The sequence below is a fragment of the Anopheles aquasalis genome, chromosome 2 (assembly GCF_943734665.1).
Source record: "Anopheles aquasalis chromosome 2, idAnoAquaMG_Q_19, whole genome shotgun sequence".
Lineage (NCBI taxonomy): Eukaryota > Metazoa > Arthropoda > Insecta > Diptera > Culicidae > Anopheles > Anopheles aquasalis.
Window position 1 is genome coordinate 25,257,501 of NC_064877.1, and position 25,000 is coordinate 25,282,500.

The 25,000-nt window shown below is 49.2% G+C and overlaps 1 protein-coding gene across 6 annotated transcripts in view; it reads left to right on the forward strand.

The window, feature by feature from the left end:
* LOC126569542 (uncharacterized) overlaps positions 1 to 25,000 on the forward strand; it is a 147,743-nt gene that overhangs the window by 119,948 nt on the left and 2,795 nt on the right. For all 6 annotated transcript variants that reach the window (XM_050226715.1, XM_050226713.1, XM_050226712.1 and 3 more), the window contains 8 exons: positions 121 to 372; positions 13,279 to 13,395; positions 13,491 to 13,622; positions 14,377 to 14,636; positions 15,985 to 16,129; positions 16,230 to 16,379; positions 21,270 to 21,447; positions 21,535 to 25,000. The exon at positions 21,535 to 25,000 is cut by the window's right edge and continues 2,795 nt beyond it. In XM_050226715.1, the coding sequence (XP_050082672.1) occupies positions 121 to 372; positions 13,279 to 13,395; positions 13,491 to 13,622; positions 14,377 to 14,636; positions 15,985 to 16,129; positions 16,230 to 16,379; positions 21,270 to 21,447; positions 21,535 to 25,000 (4,700 nt within the window). The remainder of the gene's footprint in view (positions 1 to 120; positions 373 to 13,278; positions 13,396 to 13,490; positions 13,623 to 14,376; positions 14,637 to 15,984; positions 16,130 to 16,229; positions 16,380 to 21,269; positions 21,448 to 21,534) is intronic.

The following is a 25,000-nucleotide window of genomic DNA, read 5'->3' on the forward strand; positions in this document are numbered from 1 at the left end:
TTCACACATTTTAACTACCATCTATGCTCCATTTCACTCCACTCAACTCCACTCAACTAATACCTTACGTACGTTCACCGTACGCTTTCTTCTCCCCCTTTTTTCTTTTACCCCCGGCAGCTGGAACCAGGTGACCAAATATTAGCTGTAAACGGTGAGGACGTCAAAGACGCACCCCGGGACCATGTGATACAATTAGTTAGAAATTGTGAAACCTCCGTAACGCTGCTGGTCTGCCAACCGCAGCTCTACAATGCGGTCGGCCGGAAGTCGACGCTGCTATCGGCGGGCAAGAAGGCGAAGCTGAAATCACGCCCCATCCGGGTGCGCTTCGCCGAGAGTGTCTGCGTTAACGGAGCGCCATTATTTCCGGTAAGTATTGCGCCCTTCGCCCCCTTCCCCCCCGGGGGTGGAGGTACGGTTGTTGGAACGTTGGGTGCGATGGAATTGGGATGACGGTAGAAAAAGGCTTGCCACAGCGAACTCCCAGTGAGTGTATGTGTGTCTTCGTCGTCGTCGTCGAGTCACGTGCCGGTTACAGTATCGTGCTGTGGTTGTGCTGCCCGGTAAGGGGGTTCTGTTCCGGGCACGGTAACCACCAAAGTCCACTAACCACCACCTGCCGTGAAGTGGCGAGAAAGGAACGACCTTTTGGAGGGTGGGCTAGGGGGTCCTTGGTCCGAAGGAGACATGACATCCGCAGGACTCGATTGTCGGTCGCCCGGTTGGTCGGTCGGTGTGGTTTGGTTGATTAAAAATCCACCTTTCGGTGGCCGAGTGCCAATTTTCGCCGTGGCCACCGTGGTTGGGCGGATTCGAGCACCGGTATGGCTCGGAAGTAAGGCAGCGGAGAGGAGTCAGGTCGTTGAGCCGAGATAGAAATACCTACATACGGTTACGGAAAACGGAAGGAACTAATTAAATTTAAACAAGTCCCGCATGGAGTTCATTTTTCCGCTGGCTCGACAGCGCCACCGCCACGCCACCTGCCTTTTGCAGGTCACCGCAGAGGGAATTTACGAGAGAAGTTGAACGATTTTTTAAAACACCAACCTCCCCGAAGAGAAGGAAGGAAAATTATTGTCGCTGCCGCTTTCTTTTGCGTTGCGGATCGCGTGCTTGCCACCTTTTAGATTAGTTGGTCTGCAGGGAGTTGGGAGTCGGCACCGGGGAGGATACCCCGGTCCTTGGGCCACTTAAAAGCGAGATTAAGAAAGTTGGAATTGATTTCCAACCGAAACTGCCAACTACCACTTTCACTGGTCGGTTGTGCTTCCAACACGTTCGCAGTATCTTGATTTCAGGAAGCAGCTCTCTTTCTTTCTTTCTCTTTTTCTGCTGCACACCCTGTGGACGGTAAACTTGGGTTAGTTTTGTGATGAAAAGAATTCGAGGAACGTTGTAAGGATATCGGAACGATGGGAAACTGGAAAATTTGCATCTCTAGGGAAGGGATCAATGGAAGCAGAACACGGACCGGCAAGCTCCATGATGAGAAGCGTTTGGCTTGTTGCTGCCCTTCAATCACTTGGCAATTAGTCATCTTCGTTGACCTATATATGCTCGATTGATCACGTAAACATTTGTATTTGCATCTGATTCCAATCATCTTCGTTGTCGAGAAGCAGCGTTACTGTCAACAGAGTAGCAAACAGAAGAGAAAATAGATGATCGAATCTGGGACATCAGAGCTGTAAACTCTTTGAAACAAATTGATTTTGCGCTGATTTCAACCATTTCAAATAGATCGTATATGCAATAGGCTACTGTTATATATTCGTAGTGCACATTGGTGCTTTGCATTTTACAGAAATGCTCATAGCAACGCAATGTGCACCACGAATATAACACACCTAGGACCTAGGCTCGGATTAAAAAAAACGACGAGATGAATGAGCTTACTCTTTTATTTCTTTGCATAACAAATTAAAATACTACATTTCACTTGATTTTTTCTTTACCTTATTCGATTTCGGGTATATTCTTGGCTCGTTCCGTTCATTACCCTCCATTTAGATTGGATGATCTAGACATCCATGAACTAGAAAACGATTCAAAATGGAATGAAGGAGCAAAGTTGCATTTTTACTTTATCTCGAAAATGTATCCAATTTGAAAATGATATTCTTATGCATGACAGTCAACTTTCTGAAAGCACTATCTTCACTGCACATTTTCCAGCAAGAATCTATTGATTTTTCTCAATCAAACTGGGACTTCTACCACCTTGAAAGAGCCAATAGTCTATGCGCTCCAAACATCACGCGCGCCTCATCTTCATCTTCTGCAGCTTCAGCAAACTTGAAGCAGAAGAAAGCGCTTCCCCATCACGCTCACGCACAAAACATCATCCCCCTAATCGGTCACCGTGTCCTGCGGGCTCGTATTATCATGTTTTTATGACGCCTGTCAATCGCGGCGAACGGAAGATGATTGTGTCCTGTTTCGGTGGTTTACCACACGGAGTTGTAAAGCCCAACGTACCACCCACCGCTTCACCAGTCTCCCAACGTTACAAAAACAAAGCTATGCAACAGCGACAGCGATATTGATCGGCGGAACGGCCTCAAGTCGGAACGCCCAACTTCTCAAGCAAGCACTCCTCCCCCTAATCAGTCTTCAGTGCTGTCTTTGGCATCGACCTCACCCCGCAAAAACTGCCCCGCCAAAAATCATTTATCACAACAAATTACCAAACTTTGTGGTGCTCGGAGGGGGAGGGGGGTAAAGATTCTTGTTGCCAGCCTGCGGCCTCCACTCTGCTGCCTGAATTGGTTGATTGCTCCGTTCGAAAATCGCAATAAATTTCCTAAACTGAATTAATCATAATAATTTGATAACACGACCGTTCGTTCGTTCGTTCGTCGCGGCTGGTGGTGCTGGTGGGCACGTCATTGCTCAAGGGAACGCTCCGACACACCCCACGGCCGGCAATGGCACCCCCTCTGGATGGTTAACTTTCCGATGTCATCACCATCATTCGCCGCCTACGCGAGCCGCCAAACTGTTGCGCGCACCCCCTGCAGGCGACTGACTCCAGTCATGACTGGCCATCATCCGTCAAATAATGAACTAGCGGGAAAAGCCACAAGAACTTTGCAGCGATTGGGCCCGTAGGCTGCTCGTCTGCCAAGTAGTGCCAGGAGGGCGCCAGCTATCAGCTCGCTATCGTAAATCGCTGGCTGGCGAAGAGGCTGCGGCCGAGGATATTGATTTCCCTTCTCCTCGCTCGCGACGCGTGCCAAGAGTGCTCCCGTGGACGATGGAGGACGATCCAAGTACACTGGTGGTGTACTTGATGATGGAAAACGTGACGTTGCGATGACGAGCAGCCGGGGCCCGAGATACCGTAACCATCGTAACGCATCGTGCGCAAAGCAAGTAGTCATCGGCAGTGTGTAGGTCTCCGTCGTCCTTCCATCCACCATCATAATTAATCATCGAGATAATAATCGATCGCTACTTGCGAGTTCTTTCGAGGGTTCGATGCGATTTACATCGCTCGCAGCACGTTTCGCGAAGCTGGAAAATTACCATAAAGCTGCTGCCGGTGCTGCTGCTACTGCTGCTGCCTTTTCAATCATAAAATGGCTCATTATTGCGGCGTTTTTGTGCTGCCACACGCAAGGGGATGCGCAATGAAACGGCTCATCTGTGAAGCATCGAATCATTACCTGAGGAAAACTCCTCATTTTCCCTCTCTCGCACTCCAAACATATGATTAACTTTCGGCTTAGTTCCAGCAACAATGTCACGGATGAGTGTTTGAAACTTTAAAGCTGTCTTCCTTTCCCACCTCAAACGCCTACTACGCGCGCCGCACACACGATCAACGCGATTAGCGCCGAGTGCTGATTGAATTGTTTATTGCGACGCTTCTTCCCGGCCGGGCCACACCGGCTTACACCAGGAAGTCGTGAATCAGCAGCGGCAACCGATTTGGCAACAACTTAATCCAAATAAAATTGCCTTCGTCCTTCCATCCGATTTGGTGGCTCGCCGGAAGTACGCAATATACTAATCAGCTTTCGGGCTGATGTGGCTTGGTTCGTTGCTGAGAGCACCGCCACGATATCGCACGATACACTTCCAGTCAGCTCCTAACTCAATTCGGGACTCTCTCTCTCGCTCGTTCGCTCGCACATTGCCTCACATACATGTTCCATTCGTCACATCTGCCTCCTCCCTCCGGGGGGGAGTGGGAGTGCAAATTGGATTTTCAAAATCTTGCCACTTGGCCAGACGATTTCCTTCTTTGAGGAAATCCAGTTTCTGTGTTTAATGGATTGCTTTAAAACATTTGCATAAGAAAGGATGAATTCCTTTACCGTCAGCGATGCTCTCCTTCTGCCGCTGACACAAAGAACGGCGTGAGGACGCAACCTAATTAGAGAGAGAGGAGTCCTTTATTCACCTTTGCCACTCCAAAAACACTCCGCTTGTGCCCCTCGCGTACCTGGGTGCATACTGGGCTGTATGCGGACCTTTTTTTCTCTCCCCCGGGTGGATTTTGTTTGTTTGGTCCGCTGTTTTCTTTGCTATTTCTACACCAGCACCCGCGGGGTGGAGGGAAGCTCTCTTGTTTGCTGCGCAACATTAAACGCCCCAAAAAGGGGCGCCAGTCCGAACCCCACGCCATAGTTAGCTTGATGACAGTTTTCTGTTGACGCAGGAAATTAATTAGTTCGTTCAGTTAACTGCTTCGTTGGCCTCTGCGCTGGGGGTCGCATAATCACCTCGTTTACGTCACGGTGCCATGGTTTGGATGCTGCTCGCTTTTCATCTTTTCGCAAATCATTCATCATCCCCGCACAGCGCACCATTCTCAACCGTCATCACCAACGGGCGCACGATGAAGGTGGCGAGGTTGAACAAAATAATTAATTTTTATTTCACCATCACGATCGCGAGTCCTTCCATTCGAACGGGGCAAACGAGTGCATCTGCTCTAGTGTTGAATGCTTCCTTTCGGAATAAGGAAGAGCCAACTGCAGCAGCAACTCAATCAAGCGCACCAACCAAAAGCGAATGGAACGAACCGAGCCGGCTTTGGAACGCACACGATGAAGCGTTTAGCAAATCAATCAAACAAAAGCGATGAATTCCTCGCCTCGAGATATGGCAAGACAATAGCCCCCCCGGGGGGGTTGTGATGGCAACGATGCTGCTTCTGCTTCTGCTATCCTCTCCATGGAGAGGGAATGAGTGAGAGAATTTGTGAATTGAGATGCCGATTGTGCCGGCGCCAAGGAGCGGCGGAGGAAAATTATGACGTTCATTGGCTCGGTTTTCCTTTTGCGCGCGGCACCACCATATGGCGGCACCGTTATCGACTGGATTGAATCGTCGTCTCGTGGCAAACATGCTACGACTGTTTGAGAGTTGATAGCAGCGCATAAATCCGTGTGCCGGGCCCTGGTGAGTCTATTTCGACTCAGCTTTCGAGCGGTTTGGCTTCATCGTCCGGCCGGTGAAGTGACTGACACCGCACGTTTTGCTCACTCTGCGCCATTTGTCTCCGTCGCTCCATCCAGGGCGTTCCCCAACCAGTAAGTCCGTTTGTGGTCGAATCCTTAAGCCACTGCTCATCGCTTTTGCTGCTGACTTTGAGCACGGTCCGCTTTGGTGCGGCTAGGATTAGAATTTATTTTCCGTTTCCCAACATAAATTATCATCCCTTCAAGGGAAATATGGGGATTGGTTGGTGCGGGGATGGACAGCCAAAAATGGAGCAGCTCAAAGCTCAAAGCTCAAGCTACGGCGCTATGAGTCGTCGCTCGCAAGGATGATTTCGCAAATGATGATTCCGCCATTCGGCCACCGAAAAGGCACCTTCAGTGCGGTTTGCGTCCCTGTCCACTCGACACGAGCTGTCTTTCTGGTGCCCAGGGAGCAGCAGCAGGTCATAATTTACCGCTGACATTAAGTGAAAATAGTGGCCACGCTTAGGGTGACCTTAAAAATCCAACAGGAACATCCAAAAGAAGTTCAAAAGAAGCTCTTCTGCGCTTTGCCAGAGATCATTAGAATCCGTCTTGCTCATTACAGAAGTTGTTGATGCTTTCTAGCTTACTTTGTAAGTTTTTCGTGCATTTTAATTACTTCTCCGGTGGACTAAAAGGGTCACATAACAGCATTAACTTTGGAGTGTCCACTAGAGTACCTCGGATCTCTCGTGGTACTAACATTGCGCTTGTTACTGTCTCGTCTAGCTTTAAATGAACTTGTGCATCGATCACACAAAACCGAAACAAACTGTACTTACAACATTCCACCACCAAACAATCGATGGAGGTGCACCAGCACTTTGCCGGATAAAGGAACTACCAAACAGAAGCGAACGGACGAACGGACCAAACCCCCGAGGACAACAAAATCTAATTTTATCATCTTACATAAATTTTTATCACATTTTTACTTGCCACCTCGTCGTCGTCGTTGTCGTCGTCGTCGTTCGTTTGTTGCTCTCAACCCGTTTTTACCGACGGCGAACCCAAGAACCCAAGGCGCGAGACCTCAAGACCAAAGGCACCGGAAGTGCCATCGGGCAGCGTGCACCGTTTGGGACCGCGCGCACAACCTTCGCGCCCTAGCGGACGGTTTCCTTTTTACTTATTTATAAATAGATTTCCGATTTCGATACAATTTTCGTTTCGTGCTTGCAACCGCCACCACCATGATCCTCGGGCCACCTAACAACCGGTCCAAGCGGGCTTCCAAGAAACTACTCCCTTGATTAAGGTTCTTCGTTCTTTCATTGGCTGGCTGGCTCGCTGGCTGGCGAAACCTTAGCCCACAGTTCGGCTAAATGGCTTGGCATTGGCAATTTGCCCAAAAAATGGTCACGACACTCGTTGCCTTAATAAACTCTGGCGTTGGAGCGGAGCGAACGCTCGTGGTGGGCAACAGCAACAACGAGACAGAAAGAGGAAAAAACCAACCCTCCTCGAAAGAAGAAGAACATGATATTCCCAGAACAGCTCTGGGAACTCTGGGAAAGATAAAGACGCACTGGAGCGTCGCTCCATGCTCGGTGCACTGTGTCTTCGGTTCTTGGCTTCCGGTAACGGTCCATACCTTCGGGTTGCTTATGGCCCTTTTTACCGGTACCGGCACCGGCACCGAGCCCCGAAACACCGAAAATGGAGGTGCGAGCAGGAGCGACGATGATGTTTGGTCACCTCGAGATTAGCATCCTCTTTTCTGCCAGCTTCTCGCCCGGTAATGGCATGATGTCGCCTCTATTAGCCATTCCTGATTTCATCCAGGGAGCCGTTACCCTTGGCAACCGGTCGGTCCGGCCGATGGATGGATTGTAATCATAGGACACCACAAAACGGAGCCCGGGACACGGGACAATTTCGGCATCTTTCTTGTGGCACATTTTTCTCCGCCCTTGGTTCTTAGTCCCTTGGGTCTAAGTGGCAATTTGTGAGGGTGACAAAGAGTACTGCAAATGGATTTCGATACAGGACCGGCCCCGGGAGCGCACACGATCGTAAGCGCTGTGAAAAGGGTTAACGACAACGTGTTTTCCCGGGTCATTCGGAGCGTACCACCGGACACCCCCCGGCAGCGGTCACCACGATGGGATCTTAACCGATGCGTACAGTGAACACTCCACCAGGGAGCTTAATGCCATGCTCATCCATTTACTGTACGACAACTGACGAACAACTGGAGCCTGTTTTCAGTTGATTTACTTTAACAATAAAGCCACGCAACGGGGAAGAATTGGGCAAATCTATTGTTAAATCTAGCGAAACTGCTTTGCCAACCGAGAAGAAATTTGTTAGCTTCTTGTTTTTAATTGTATTATATATCAACGTCAAACAATTGACCGAAGGCAAGACTTTCCAGTCCCAAACTTCAGAAAATACGAGTAATTGCTCCATTTTTTATACATTTTATACATTTCAATTTGGTTCATGAAACAAGATCTTCAACAAAGGAAGATGGTGTCCACGAGATCTAACAATAGAACACAACAGAGAATGACGGAGAAAAGGTGTAAGCTCGCATCAAGTAGACAAAAAGATACATTTCGTACCATCGATGGATGGAAAAACGAGCAATTTTGCGATGAAAAGAAGGATGAGGATTTTACTTCTAAACCTACGAACTTAGAAAAATGAGAAGAATAAAGAATCTACTGAAGAATGTTTGAAGAAAATCCAAAAACCGTCTTAAAAATTCTATTCTTATCTCAATTTCTTATTTGGCACGGGACATCTTGGGCGACTCCACATTAGTTGATCTCTTTAGAGAAATTTCTGAAGATCAAGCTTCAACTTCAGATATAAAAGGAAATTTCCACGCATTGCACTGAAAAGGACAGCAATGAAATTTAATCCATGGTACAAAACATCAACCGTATCATCGAAAGACGAGAAGCAGCACAAGTAATGTTCACACACAATATCCTTCAAGTGCACTTTCATCCTTGTTGCTCTCTTGGGTCTTCAAATAGCCACGGGTGACCCACTGTAACGGAACTTTAACTTTCAACTCTTAGTTGACCGCTGATCCGCTCCAAACCACTCTGTAAACTAAATTGGCAGGTCATGATGAAACCGTTCGTCCTATATCCTGTATGGTAATGTCCCGGAAACAACTTTTACAACTATGTAAATGTGCTGCAGGCCGGTACCCTTGCCTATTGACCTAGAGAGAACTTGAGCATGAACACGTTAACAGCTTTAAACCAAAAAACGCACACCATTCACACACGCTGCCTCTGCCAAGCTAAGAGATAAATTTAGAAACCTTTCACATTTTATTGATTGCTTCGAAACAGCATCCCACCTGAACACATAACCGAAATTATAATCATGCTCACCCGCGGCACACTTGGGGTCGCAATTCAGCAAACGGAAACCTAAAACTCTCCAACGTAGCCCCGGACTAAAGCTAATGTTAAGCACCCTTTGCGAAGTGGTGTTGATGCTGCTGCTGCTGCTACTGCCAACGTTAGCCAAAATGTTTGAGGGATAAAATATTTGATTTATGGTATTTTAATAATGCCTTCAGGTTGCGTACCTTCCACCAAACGCTTCCGGGGCCCCCGGAATGTTGGTATTCGGATTAGAGAATGATGGCGGTAAAGGTGGAGCAACTTCGGCTAATGATGGTCCACCCCCCCCCCCCTTGCCAATCCCTCTGTCTCTCCGACCCTCTCTTCCTTTGTATCATTCTCTCTTTGCACGAGATGCGATAGGGAAACCTCGAAAAATGTTGAAAAGCAGAGTAAATTTGCACCGCTCCGGGCAGTGCCTCGTGTGTCCCGTGTAACCTTCACACAATCCCCGGAATCAAAAAGGTTTTCTTGTTGTGGGGACGGTTGACTGTGACTTGACGTGTAGCAGTAAGCAGATTCTTCCCGTAAGAAAAAGGTCTCTTCAAACTGCCACACCGCCACAAGAATGAAACGTAACAACAACAACACCCAAAACCTGCTTGGAACTCCTACTCTCGGAACTGGCGGAATGCAAAGCCCGATGGGGCGGTGCGGGACTGCAGAAATCAAATTCCGATCCTTGTCGCCAGCCCCAAACACTGGCATGACCTTCACCAACTCGAAGTTAATTTCCTTCAACATCCAACATTGTTTTTGAACATTCTTTCGAGGAAACGGAGAAAAAATATTCAAAAACCAAGACAAGGGTTCTCGATGAAGGGTCGACGACTTCTGGAAATCGTTGGAAGCGATATCGAATGATAACTTCCTGTGGCTGCTCGCCAGTTGCTCAGAACGACGGCGAAAAGTGTTCAATTGTCATCGGATAGGAATTGCCAGGAAGTAAAGGGCACGGGCGGAGGGAATTTTAATCGAATGCCCACTTCTTGACCACCAAAAAGTGTCCATGTACTCGGTGACAGTAATATGGTGTTGGATTTACTAAAACGAATTCAATCAAAAAATGTATAAAAAGGACATGCAAAAGGGCGAAATAGAAACGAAGCAGCAGATTCAAACTCGAGCTGATTTGCAAACGAATTAAGCCACAAGAGAACGGTACTGTTTATGTCGTTTCCGCTCAATCGAGCAGCAGGAAATAGTTCAATTCAATTGATACCATTTGATAATGCGCTAATGGCTGTCAACATGTCAACGGTCAATTGTTCGTGCAGCCGTCGTCCTCGCTGACAGAATTTCATGTAGCCTAGCACCGAATATTGAAAAGCATACTCCTTAACTTCTGCTTCTTTAAAAAAAACCATCGAGAAAATCTCAGTCTTCACCTAAGGCACATTTTTTCATTTAAATTTTGTTTCCAATAACTTTTCTCGAATACTTTTCATCCGATGAGCATGATAAAGACCTTCGGAGGGGGCAACGGAATCAATTTCTGTTTTCCTTTTCGTAAGTCGAAGAAAAGAAAATATTGGAACCACCGGGATGCCGATTGTTATCACCAGCAGCAGGACCAACAACGACCCCATTTCCGTAGATTCGATTTGCCGTTCACGTTCGTTGCCAGTTCGTTGTCGGAGCATTATAAACTCGAAAGTGACTCCCTGCGACACAGGACCAAATACAATCACGACCCACAGCATCAGTAGCGCCCACGTTTGTCTCCTCTCCTTTAAATACTCGCACACAAATCGTCGTTACCAAACTCATGAATTAGGGCGTAGGCGAAGAGTAACGTTGGGAAAGTATCTTCGAAACCCTCCCGCGCATCGACAGGTAACGGAGGACTCTTGTTAATGCGAGCAGCGCGAGGAACCAGCGCGCAAAAAGGGAGCAACAATAAGGGGATTCGGGACCGATCCCACCACACGAGTGGTGGTGGGTACTTTGTTGCTAAAGAAACCAAATATTTAGTCTTGGGATTGTGTGCGTTATGAAATGAAAACCTCCAGGGGATTCTGCCAGACCCCGGCAGATACTTCGGCGCGCGGCACCGAAGACACCAGACCAGACCGCTCACCAGCAACATGTTTGCCCATTCTGTTACATATCGTACCCGATCCGATGCACCATCTTGCGACGTCTCCGGTTTCTTGTCGCTATCGGGAATATCGATTTCAAACGCCAGTGTCACCGGTTCATAAATTGTTTGCCTCGTGGTCGCGGTGTTCTGGTGAAATAAAGCTGGCACGATTTTAAATGTATCTCGTTCCCCAACATTCACAAACCTCATTTAACTTTAAGGACGAATTTAGTAATAAACAACGAACTCTCCTAGCTTGACAGATCTTGAAACCGTCGTCAAGACAACAGCTAAGGTTACTGGTCTTTCGAGTAGCAAACGAATCCCCAACATACATGACACCACGCTGCCTGCGATCCTTTATGTTCCGGCCAAAGAATTAGCATTTCGGTATTCCGTCCAGCGCTTGGCCCTTTCGCAACGAACGCCATCAATTTTGCATTTAACCTCTAAATTGTACAACCACAGCCGCTGCCAGAGCCGCTTTTCCGGAATGCCGATGTTGAGGATGTTTGCCCGAAACCTACTACTACTACTACTACGCTGCACATACTTCTACCGGCATCCGGTCACCCCGGTCGACGAGTCCGATAGAGCAGAAGCGAGGCCGGAAGCGAGCAAATCTCCACACATACATACACTGCAAGAACGGAATCTCTTCCGGCCAGTCCTGGCCAGCAACTCATCCCTTTGCCTTGGACTTTATTCGAAAGCGCAAACCCTGCATGACGTGCCCGTGTGTCCGTCCACCCGCCCGTTCGGTGCTCGAGTGCTGCTCGACAGCGCTGGAAACCCTTATCATGTTTCCGATTGTGTTCCCGTCCGGCCACAGCTGACCCCAGCGCGGCTGGGATAGTTGGAAAATGATGGAATCATCACCCCGAATGGCCGAGATTCGTTGCGCTGCTCCGGAAATGACGGAGGGCGTTGTTTAAAGCGCCTCCCAGCATCTTCATCGGTGCACAACGTTCCGTATGTTTTGTGAAGGAATTTAAAGGATCTTCCACATCTGTTCAGCTTTTCTCGGGGCCACTAGAGCAATGCGCAAGCGATGGTGTTTCCTCGTGATGTTTCGTGATTCTCAGGGAAATGCTTTCCGTCCCATAAGATGCCATGCAGCAATTCCGATTTGTAACGTTTGCAATCCACATAAATGAAAGCTCGTGCGCTTGCTTGGTGGGTTAAGAAAACAACAAACCCATTTGTCGCTCTGCTTGCTCCACTGCTGCCGATCGGTGGTTCGCTGCACCATGGACACGGACACGGCATTTACACGTTTGCTGCTTTGCTCAAGGTGCTGGAGCTCGATTACGGAAGCTATACCTGTTATACCCCTGCTAGCTCTTCAGAGCAGCAAAAACGACGGAAACGGAAAGCGCTCGTGAAAACGGAAGAAAATTAATTAGTCTCTATCGGTTTCGAGCGATCTCGTGCCCTCGCGATCTCGATCTCACCGAAACCATCCTGTCATCCTGTCGTTTAGCAAATGGGCTTCATGTTGTCTCCTGCTTGCCCTGGAATCGCTTAGATCGGGGTAAATATTTGCCACAGATAATTAACGGAATGTGGTGACGGTTGAAGCGAAGGAATGCGAATTGACTCCACGTTCCATCTTCTACGCGGACATGGCGTTGACGACGGCGTCGCTGTTTGCCAGATCTCGATTGATTTCATTTCTGCAATCAAATGCCAGCGATTCAATGTTCCATTCGATGTCGAAAACCTGCCAACCGGTTGTCTTTACAACACTTTGCGAACATAAACGGATCGCGTGTTCTCTCTCACTCTCTCTGTGGATAAAAAACCGAAAGAAAAATGGTTATTTAAACCGAAACACTCCCTCCCAGCACACTCGGGCACACTGACCACATCCGGTATCCCATTTATTGCATGTACTAATGATGTTGTTGTGTAAATGGGTTTCGAAATCGACCACTGCTGGCTGCTTAAATTCTCCTTTCCCCGCCAAGGATTGCAGGATTATTGAATGTCCTGGTGCTGGTCCTGGCTCGGAATTCATCCGGGTGATCCTTTCTTTTCCACAAAAGCCCTCCCGCAACAGAACTGTGGTCCAACCGGGAGGGGGGATTAATTAATGTTGGTTCAAACGAAAGCGAGTGAGCCCGCACATTGATGGGTCTATATAAATCACGAAATGGAGCTTAAGGATCTCTCGCATTGGCATTCATAAGAACCGCAACAGGGCTCCGGGAAGACCACAGGGCACAAACACACTCACACAGGAGCTGGAAAATCGTTTAAAAATAACCACAGATTATTCCGGCCAAACGCGCCAACCCCTTTTCATCTCCACCCTAAAAATGCTTTCCTCTCGTTCCAGCCATCTGCCTTCTCACTCGGCGATCTGTGCGTACCGCCGATGGCGAACGTGCTGAAAGTGTTCCTGGAGAACGGTCAAACCAAATCGTTCAAATACGACTCGACCACCACTGTACAGGTAAGAGGATCACAGAGGAATTGAATTGATCACAGCAAACGTTCATCTTCACCAACAAAAATGCTTTCTTTTTTCTTCCTTTCCGACGACAACAGAACGTTGTTGCATCGTTACGCGATAAGTTATGCCTAACCGCCGGTGAGCACTTTAGTCTCGTGGTGGAGCACGTGAAAAGTTTAAAGCGGAACAAACTCACCCTGCTGGATCCGCAGGAAACGGTGGCCCGGGTAAGTACCAAGCTCGAGCATCCTTATGATGCCAAAAAGCCGCCCTGCTTTTAAGGAGTTTTGTGTGACTCTCTTCGCATCTCGAACCATCCGTTGTGATAAGAAATTAATAAAAAAAAAACATTTACCACAAGGCAGCCTTGTTTGCAGCGAACAGCTATGGAACATTCTTTGTTCTATTCGATACGGTTCATCGCGGTGTCTTTTGTGTTCCGCTGCTTGCAGCGAACACATTTTGTGGTCCTTTTCCCAAACCAGTTGCAAATGTAATTCAGTGATTTTCGGTGGAAATGTAAAGCGATACCAAACCGCACCGCGACAAGATAACAAAGCGTAAGCTGCCTCCGGCTACAAACAGAAATGAGAATGAAACGAAAAAGCACGCGACATAGAGCTTAGCAGAGCGTCGAGTGTTCATAAGATCGGAAAAGAAAACCTCCCTCCCTCGCTCCTTCGATGGCGTAATCGGATCGAAGCACAGATTTATGACATTTCGAATCGAGCTCCGCACTCTCGGAAGCAATTGGGAAATTCTTTGAAACTGTGTGCCCCCCAGGGATGCACGAGCGCAGCCAGAATAAATCATTTGACAACTTTGCCTTTGTCGATTTTCATTCCAAATTCTCAGAAGCTGCTTTCCGAATGTTTCAACGTTTACCTTTTCGCTTTGGAAAACTGTGCCCTGAATGAAACCAGCACCTCACACATACATGGATCAGTCTTGACGCTCGTTACACGTTTCCCTTTTTTGCAGATAGCGGCCCGGCCAGGAGCACACAAGCTGCGGTGTCTGTTTCGCGTGACGTTTGTACCGGTATCGGCGGCCGGACTCGCCCAGAAGGACCTCAACGCGCTGGACTATCTGTTTCTGCAGTGCTGCAATGATGTGACGCAGGAGCGCTTTGCACCGGAGCTGCAGCCAGAGGTCGCGCTACGGTTGGCCGCCCTACACATGCACCAGCACGCCCTGGCGAACAACATCTCACCGGCCAAGCTGACTGTAAAAACTGTTGAGTAAGTAGCGACGCTTCTTTCGATGGAGGATTTTCTTTGACTTTTGAACAGCCCTTTGGCCTCTGAATGAACAGGAGTTTTTGTTTCAAGAACATTAATTAGGAGGAAAGGCTAAAAGATGGAAGAATTCTATGCACAACTTCACAAACAAGAAAAATCTGCCGCAGTCAAAAACCTTTTAGCAGATTCTATAAAAAAAAACTGTGGAATTCCCCGTGATTGCTGTACGAATTGAACCAGCAACTGTACTTCCACTGATGTTTGCTGCAGAAAAAAAAATCCCATGTAAAAAATCAAACCAACGAATCCAAACTTACACAACCAGCTAAAGTGTGTTGGAAAAGCGAGAAAAAACGCTCCTCCCGGGAACCACTTACACTAACAACCAATCCCTTCTTCCAGCTGCATCGTCAGCCTTTAGCAAATGGAAAAGTTGAACATCCTTCATGTCAACATTCTTGTACCAAGGCGCGACCATAACTTCCGCATTCTCTGTGCTATATATGCGAAACGAACCGGGGGGGGGAAACATGCCCGTGGCTGAAGTAACAGAATCAGTTCTTTCCTCGCCCGTGGTGGCATTTTAAAATTTCCAGGAATCTTTTAATACGATTTTCCCGACTGCCTCTCGAGCGGCATCCTCCTCCATGTTCTCTGACCTGTCAAGATGGAGAGCGGGAGAAAGCAGCTCCCCCCGAGTGCCACCGAGTCCCGAAATTAGCTCAATTTGTGCGCGTGGAACTGTGACTGTGGTACGCCCGGGGAGGTGGAACTTTCGACTTTTCCTCCCACTTTCATTCATTGTTCTACAGAGCCGAACGGAGGAGCGGTGGTGCAAAGTTTGCTGCAAGTTTGCTCCAAGTCGGATGGTCTGTCTGCATTTGCAGCGGAATGCAGCGATGGTGGTGGCGGAGACAAATATTTGTAAATGCACCCGATGGAACCGAACGGTGGTGTGAAAAGGGGTGGCAAACGGTGGTGACGGTGAAATTATCGGGACAAAGTTTTGCCATCTGCACTTTGCATCCTCTACCAGCACAGGACCCGAGGTGGTGGCTGGCGCGATGTCACAGGAACAAGTTATCGTCCTTAGAACAGATCCGCCTGGGATGTGGCCATCGTTCGGATCACATCTATGCGCTGACAATTGTCAGCGCTCGCATGCTCACAAGAGGAACTTTCGCGGGAAGATCCATGTTCCTCGTTCCTTACCTTTTTCAAAGACACGCAAGGTATTTCATTAGATGCTTCCCTCCGCGTTCTGCAACTCCGTGGCCTCGTGACTATTATTGGGAAGATGTGTTCGCTTGCTCCGTGCTTATCGTACCCTTTCCCCTTCTCTCACCAGACGAGAATTTGGACTGGATCGCTTTGTGCCTGCCTCGCTGATCGAGGGTATGAAACGGAAGGAGCTGCGACGACTGCTAGGACACTTCCTGAAGCTCAACTCCCAGATGACGGGCTCGTCGGCAAAGATGCTAACGCAGCTGCAGGTAAGTTCCCGGGCGACGGAGCGTCAGAATCTCGTCACCGAATGTTACTTACTGTGCTGCGAACACACTTTTCTTCTCTTTCCACTCCCCCCTTTACCAGGCCAAGATACACTATCTGGACATTATTTCCGGGCTACCGAGCTACGGGGCCAAGTGCTTCAGCACGAACCAACGGGACGGTGTGGAACGCGTCCTGCTCGTCAGCCCCCGGTTCGGATTGAGTCAGATCGCTGGCGTGCGGAACACGGTGGTAAGTAGTCGGTTGTTCATTCGATCGTGGCTGTAGCTGATCTCGCTTTGTGTGTTATCGTGGCGCATCATGTATCTCGCTACTGTTTTCATTTACATCATGTGCAGTGTGGTTTGTTAAGAAAATCCTGTATGAGTTTTTCAATTGTTTTTCGTTGAGTTTAAAGCTCAGTTTAGCCGGATTTCCAACTTTCGATCTAATATTCCAAATTGATCATAAAATCAAGCAAAAGAAAGCCTTTTTAATTTAACAAACATTGATTAATCAGAAACAAGCATTCATTTAACATCCTCTGAGTCTTGCTACATAAAAAAGTACTAAAGATTCTATTAATATTGTGATAGTGCCATTGACGCACCATTGATCATCGTCTCTGTTAAGATCATAGACCTCCATTATTACCTCCATTTGCTTTGCAGTCATAGCTTGCTGTGATGCTACTGGCAGCAACATACTTTAAAACAAAACAATGGCTCATAGCTTTCAGGTTAGAGGAGCTCGGATCTTTGTTGACCTACTTGGAAAAGCCAACAAAGTTAAGGTGGATGTTATTTTGAAAATCACGTTTTATGCACAACATTTGCCATAATTAGATTCTAAAGCATTGCAATTTCAATTTACATAAGAGAGTAACTTATTCTCGAGCTTCATCAACCGACAAAGCAGCATTCTAATACAACCGCGTAGTTCACCGGAGCAACTGACCGACAATTGCATTTATTAAAAGTACTTCAATCAGTACTCAGTAATCATAAAATCACTTCCAACGTACCGAGCAACACCACCCCTGAACGGCACAGAGGCCATCGTGCAAATTGAATCTGGAAAATGTGTTGATTTGCGTCTGCCACCGACCTGCGGGTGAAACCGCACGCAACCTCCCCAGTACCCCCCGGGGGGTTTTGACACGGAATTCGCGCTTCCTTTTTTTTGGGTTGGAGGTCCAATTTTGGCTTCCCATCTCCCATCTACTCCCCCTCGACACTTTCATCTAGTACAGTTCCCCCCGGAGGGTGTAATTAAGCACCGGGCTGGACAAAAAAGTTCGCAAAACTTCGGCAGGGCGTCGCGCGAACGTGTCCGCCGGTGTTGCCGGACGGTGCCAAAGTCAGGCATTGTCCTGGGGAACCGGGGAGGGAGGGTGTGGGTTCCGAGTAAACCTTAAGCCCACCAACGCAAATCTGGGGCAAATATTTAATGAGAATTTATTATCCATCTACTACCATCGCCCCCGGGTTGGGCGTGTTTGAGCTCGCGGCATGTAACGGCAAGTGCCTGGATGGATAGCTGGATGGTGAAACAACCATCATCATCATCATCGCGCTCAACTCTCAATCCATCTCAATTCATGCGGCTCCACCACCTTCGCCTCTGCACCTGCAGCAGTCGCTTTGTAAACGTAATCGTGCCCTTTGGGTGGAAGTGGAAACGGGCGGACACAACCTGGCCGCGAAGGGGAGGTACAGCACGTCCTTCCCCCCAAAAAACAACCTAAACGAATGGAAGGGGGACCAGCGACCAGGACTAGTTCCAGCCCTATTTGTGGCCTTTGAAAACTGCTGCTGTTTGCCGAAGCATTAGACTTGGAAATGGATGGTAATTAGGGACCACGCGATGCGATCGTGCGTTACGAACCCGCGTTAATCAGTGATTTTCGGCAGCGGCACTCTAGCCGATGATTTTTGATTGTGGAGGGTGTTCAACATTGCCGCTTTATTCAACTGGCTGTTGGTTTTTATCTCTAAAAAGCCATGAGGACCTAGAAAGGTATAATGAAGAGGAGATTTTTTGAGAATCGAATGTCGAAGAACTTGCTTTGCCCTTATCTTATTATGCCTTTGCAGGAGTCTCAAACTCATACTTTAAAATACGGGCCGCAGTTTAAAGTGTCAAGCAGTCCGTGGGCCATTTCACCACAGAATTTAGAGGCGCATGACTTTATTAAATTTGCTATTTCCCAACAAAATAATACCCATGCTAGTGTTCGTGGACAGAGAAGTAAAAGCAATTCAAAAACTGGTCACCGCGCCGTGAAAAAGAAATGATGTAGTTTCGTTGCTGAAACTCGATGATGGAGGCGCCAGGTAACTGGTAGTTGCAGGAGTTTGTAATATCAATTGAAATAGCTAAATGGCCCAAAAAATCTCAACCTCCAATATGTGGTGAATGTTGAAATGTTAAAAAAATGTTCCTTCGTTCAACTTTTCGAACATTACTGTTATTGCAGATAGATCAAAAACCTTCAATTCCAACATATGCGTACAATAAAATTACGTAGAACAAACAATTAATGATCAAATTTAACATGCATAGACATCGAAGTTGTGGCCACGGCAAAAAATTCAATAAAAAACTTCATCAATTCAACATATTATTTATATTTATTCATAAACAGGATATACCAAAATTGTGCTAGTAAATTACAACATAAAGCATCATCAGCAGCACATGAGTATCATTCGAGAATAGTCTACCACTGTAATCCCTCAAGCACTTTCAACAACAATCGCTACATAATAGAAGAAGCCCAAAACGGTAATAGTTTTGCAAGTGAATGTGTGGTTCAATGGCTACTTTGTCGCTAAAACATTTGTCAAAAACATTCACTTCACAATCTCCCCACCAAAGGCCCCCGTGCGTTAATATGAGTTGCAGCAAAATCATTTTCCCATTTTGCTCCTGAACGCTCGTGCCGGCTCGTGCCTCACAAGGGGAACCCCCCTGGACGCACATTGAACTCACGTCCTCCGTTAATGAATACGTTACCACGCTAAAGTTGGTCCTGTCTTCGTACGCAGCATCCAGACGAACCTATCAGCACCCGTCTTGGGTGGAAAGTTTTGCCCTACCCCGGACCGTTTAACCACGCGCCACGGAAAACTAATCCCGCTTCGAACCAAACTTCCCGCGCTGGAAGGCTGGAACGGGTGCTCAGGTGTGTGCGTGCGAGTGTGTATACGAGCGATACTGAGCTGATTAGAGAGCCTCCAGGGAAGCTAGAGGACGATCCTTCGAACCGGAAGTGAAAGTTTTCCGATTATGACGAAAGAATGGTGGTCCCCCGGATCGGTTCGTCGTTGGCCGGGCCATGTCTGTGGGAAGATGGGATGCGATCTCAATGAAAACTCTTCCGCTGCTTCTTCCGTACGTTGTGCAGCTCAAAATAGAAATTCATCTCCGTTGGCTCCAAGTGCCGCACTCGCCCTCCTGGGCGAATCGTGAAACTTTGTCCAGGCCAGAAGCTATCGGCCAGATTTCAGCTCTAAACTCTGGATTGAATCAATTTAGCTCCAGTTTGTGAGTTTGCTACTGGGAGAGATGCACGCACCACATCCACCCCACAGGCACCAGTGACTCATGCCGAAGAATTCCTATTCCCTGTCCTTTTGTGGTCTTTCTTCTTCTGCTAAATGCTCCAATCCGGTCGAATGGCACCGGGAGAGCGTAACGGGTAGAAAGTTTTTCTCCAGACTGTCGCCGAGGTGGGGACGGAATTAGTCCTGAAAGTGTCATGATTGATTGCTGGGAAATCCCGGGCCAATGTTTGTTGCGCTCCTGAGGAAACTTTGCGCGCTCCCTCGGAAGCCGAAGTGCAAAGAAGAGATGGAAGGAGGATGACACTTCATTTATCTCGAAAGCGAACATCGTGTACCATCGTGAAGCGTACCCGTAGTGACCGGAAGTGCGCAGTCCCGGCATCCGCTTTGTTTATTAATAAAAGAGAAGGGGGAAAGTGATCCCATTAGAAGGAGAAGAAGATTGCCACTACTTGAAGCACGTAGGAGGATGATCACAAAGCGATAATGGTATGTGATGATCTGTTTGCAATCCAGTGCATTGTGTGACCATCATCATATAAGTGTTTTGTGTAAGAGGTTTCATGATGCTCCGTTGATTGTGTGCTGATTATCCTGTCGGACTGCACTGCAAGTGTAGATGCAGCATGCAGAAGGACTTTCTCTTGAGTTGAAATGAAATAATATCTGTTCTTTGTCATTTTATGTTTAGCACTTTTTTCTAGCTGCTTACACAGTTAATTCATACTCAAGTGGTAATTTACCAACGATTTATCTGTCTGACTTGCGAATGAGGAATATTAAATGGAACTAATGAACTACTACACTGTTCAAATTACATAGAAGGAATTAATGCTCACATTTAAACAATTAATGATCAATTTTCTACGATTTATTTTCTAATTAAATATACTATCATACAAATCACCTGGATGCCTACACCTTTAGGAACGAGATGGAAGAATGAAAACTAGTTCGGTTGTTCCTATTTTATATTCGTGATGGGAAAAGCTTTTAGGTGTGATGTCTACGAGCGTATGATGATGTTTATTTCACTGTTAAATAACTGTGCACTCGGTCCTTGCCGTAAACGCGTGTAGCTTGTCCAAAGGCTGCGATCAAAAGAGAAAGAGAGATTCCCAGCTCGCTATGATGTGTAAGGCGCGTTGCTAGGCAACGCGCAAGGTATGCTGAGACTTCATGAAAACGCAAAAAAATATATTGGCCAAGACTGCCACACGCCTATTGGCTGTCAACCAACCAGAAGGAACATGAGACGCGACATTTGTTTTTTGTGAACATTTTTAGTTTTTTATTTGACTATTTTCTTTTCGTTTGCTCGTAACCTGGATTAACGCATGAACTCGCGAGACCCTCGACGCTCGCCCATTCTAACGCGAATTGATTCAATAAACTATTCAACAACGAATTCTTCTGTCCCAGATTGTCTTCTTTTACTCGTCTGTTTTTCTCGGTTCAACTGAATTCAACATACATTGCGAGATCAATAACTATCCCTAATGCTTAACATGATCATAACACACCAAATGGCACACCAATCGCATTGATCGCTTCACCATCTCTCCGTTTACAGCCCCAACCAATCTGCAATCTGGAGGAACTGATCCGCGTCGTCGTCACGCGCGATGACGACGTCTCGAACACCGTCACCGTGTTCATTAGCCCCGATCGAGTGATTAACTTTGCGATGGAGGATCGCGATGCGTCCGAGTTTGCGATCGTCCTCGCCGGTTACTATCGCTTGATGGCCGGTAAGTGCAAACCCACCGAAAAAAAGAATAACCCCAAGACAAACAGAATCACTAACCACGTCTCTCTCCCTCGGTGCCCCCTCTCAGGCAAAGAGCTTCCACTCGAGCAGGAGCGGGAGGTGCAGATCGAGGACATTGCACCACCGTACCTGTCCCAGCACACGGTACTGCACAACAGCTGGAGCTATCTGCCGACCGAGAAGCAAACGCACAGCATCGCGTTCCTGATGCCACCACCGTACCACTCGACCGGTTTCCGCAGTGCCACCGGTTCGATCAGCTCGTCGAGCCGCTCGGATGAACCGTGCGACCGGAATGCGAACAGTGCCCGCACCTCAAACCGTAACGGACGGCCCAGCCTCAAGGAGTACGATTTCGATGCGGCCAAGGAGCTGCGAGTGTCACGCGATGGATGCCTGGAGCGCAAGATCGGTGGTATCCCGGTGGCCGTCCCGGAAGCCCGCAACGAGGAGGTCCTACGGCGGGTGGCCGAGATGCAGAAGATGGTCGAAAGCTCGGAGCGCTACCTCAACGAGCACGGTGACTACGCGCACCACGAGTTCGAGGTCGGAAAGCCGGGCAGCGGTAAGCTCAACTTCTGGCGCGAAACCTCCGTCGACGTGGACGAGAGCGATTGCGAGAGTTTGACGAGTAGCAAACAGAGCTCGAACGAGGACAGTGGCGGTGGGCCCGGTGTGCTGAAGCACAGCGACTCCCTGACGCTACTGACCGAAACCATCAACCAGGGGCTGGATGGGATCGCGAAGGGCCTTAGCTCGATCTACACCGCACCGTTCAGTGAGATGAACGGAAAGCACGACGGGCAGGGTACTGGATCGGCTCCGAACACACCGAAAACGGCACGCAAGATTTCCGGTCTCAGCCAGATCCTGAGCGATCTGCAGGCCCTTGGGAACGATCTGTCGCAGAGTGAGAGCGACTCCGAGTCACTGTACACTCCGAACAGTTCACCGATTCACCGGAACGCGACCGGTGGTGGTGCGGGTCAATCGGCAACGGGCCAGCAGGGAACGCCACCATTCGGAATGCAGCATCACTCGGCGAATGCCGGTGCTGGGCTGCGTAACAAAACGATCCGCACCAGCTTTGGTCTGCACAGCCCGGATGGTGGTACCGGTGATGGGCGTGATATGAACCTGAAGGACTATCTACGCCAACTGAAGGAAGCGAGCAGTGCCAGTGAACTGCTGGGTGATGGAGCGACCGATGATGGTACCGGTAGCGATCTGGCCGCTAAGAAACTGGCCGATCTGTACGGTTACGAGCTGCTCGGTGAAGACTCCATCATCGAAACCGATCCGGACATCATCGATTTGCGGTCACTTCCGCCACCTCAAACACCGGACGAACTGGACAACCTGGGTGTGCTGAGTGTTCCACCGACTGGGTTCGATGATGGTACGGGAAAGACAGCGACCGTGGCCAACAACAGCAACGTTGATTCGAAACCGGAACAGCAGCAGCAGCAGCAGGAAGTGGGAGCGATTGGAGGCGGCGCTGGCGATCTGGAGGAGTTCCTCAAACAGGTAACGATAGAACCACCGACCCAGAAGATCACTCCGGCCGTGGAGCTGACGCCGGAGGAGATCCTTTCCTACATTATCCCTCCACCGCCCGGTCTCGGAGATCGTGGAACGGCAACCAACGAACACCCGATTCCAAACGGTTCCCCCCGGGCCAAACAACCTGCACCACTACTACCAAAACCATCACCACCTCAAACGACCACCACCACCACCTCAACCACCACCATGTCCACAAACTCCAGTAGCGTCCACTACAATCACAACAACAACAACAACACCGCCGCCAAGAACCTCAACTTTGCGACCCCGGCCGACAGTGGGCAGCCGACGCCGACGCCGACGCCGACCGGGCCGCGGCCAAAGCCACGCACGACGATCACACACGACGGTACACCGGTGGTACCGAATGGTCAGGTGGCGATGCTGGCCGCACGGTTCGCCTCCGATCAGGCCACCCGGTACCAACAGGTGTACTATCCGCCGGACACGAAGCATCATGGGCAGAACGGTGGACAGGAAGAGCAACCGACGGAGTACGATCTGTACAGTAACAGTGAGGTGGCCAGTGCAGCGGCCGCTATCGCTGCCGGTGTCGCAGGTGTACCGGAGGCCCCAACGACAACGGACACCACCACCTCGAACGGATCGCTACCGAATGGTGGTTCCGGTGGGCACGTGATCGAGTATCCGACCGTCGATCGAAAGGGACCATTTTCCTGTTGCGCCAAATCCAAATCGAAAGAGAAACAGATGACGAATGGAACCGATTCGCCGGTGGGCAGTGGTGTGGAAGTCGACACAAACCTGACGCTACCACCGAAACCCTGTCCCCATGCACCCTCGGTTCCGAGTCCACCGCAGCGGCCACCGAAAAGTGCGGAGCTGCAGCTTCGGTTAGCGTCTCCGGTTCGCTCACCACCACCACCACCACCGGGATCGATGGTGAATGGTGGTGGTGGTGCTGCTGCTCGCTTGAACGGGGCCGGTGCTGGCCCACTGGCCGGTAACTATTACGAGATGGATCCTCCTTCCCTGCCACCCCGGTTCGAGCAATCCCCTCCACCGCCGGTACTGATGGCCAGTTTACCCCCCAAGAAACCTCCGCTACCACCGGTTCCCCTGAAACCCTGCATAGCCCTCCGGAGTCCTGTTCCGATATTGAAAAATCCGCATGTCACTGGCGGTGGTGGCACTGCGGTCGTTGTTGTTCCGGGCATTTACAACCACAACAACCACAACAACAACAACAACAACAGTAACCACCTGCAACACCTTCACCACAACCAATACCACCACCAGCCGACAGTCCCCTTGGCGCAAGCACCACCAGCGCAGCAACCATCGCCCGCGCACCTCCACCACTATCACCACCATCTGCACCACCACCAACAGACGGTGTCCCTGTCGGCCAACTCCTCCCCGGTGCGGACGGCCGGTATCGGTTCGCCTCACTTTCACCGCAATCCCGCCTGTTACAGGGAGATCGAGCGAGCGTTCAACCGGGACGAGCTGACCAGCGGCCAGGCGAATGGGGGAGGACCACCGTCCTCACCGAACGGAGTCCTAGCGTATCAGCACCAGCAGCAGCAGCAACAGCAACAGCAGTACCAGCACCACCAACGATCGCACAGCGACTGTCCACCGGTTTGTCTGAAGAACCCACCGCTCGACAGTAAACCGGCGGCCCTGACGTTACTCTGCACCTCACCACAGCTTACCGCTCGCAAGGGATCCCTTCCGACGGCAGCCATTGCACCGAACACCGTCACCACCAGCATGCTACCGATGGCGACGGCCACAGTCGGTCCAACGTTCAGCAATCCGGGATCACCGATCCTATCGAACCGGAACGGTCACGTGCTGAACGTCGATACGCTGATGGCCAAGACGGATGTGGCGATGGCGGGTTTACTGGTGAAGCTGGACCAGGTTGCGGCCGCCTGTTCCGCCGCCCAAACGGCCGGTGGTGGGGCCAGCATCGATGAGGCCAAGTTTCAGCAGGCACG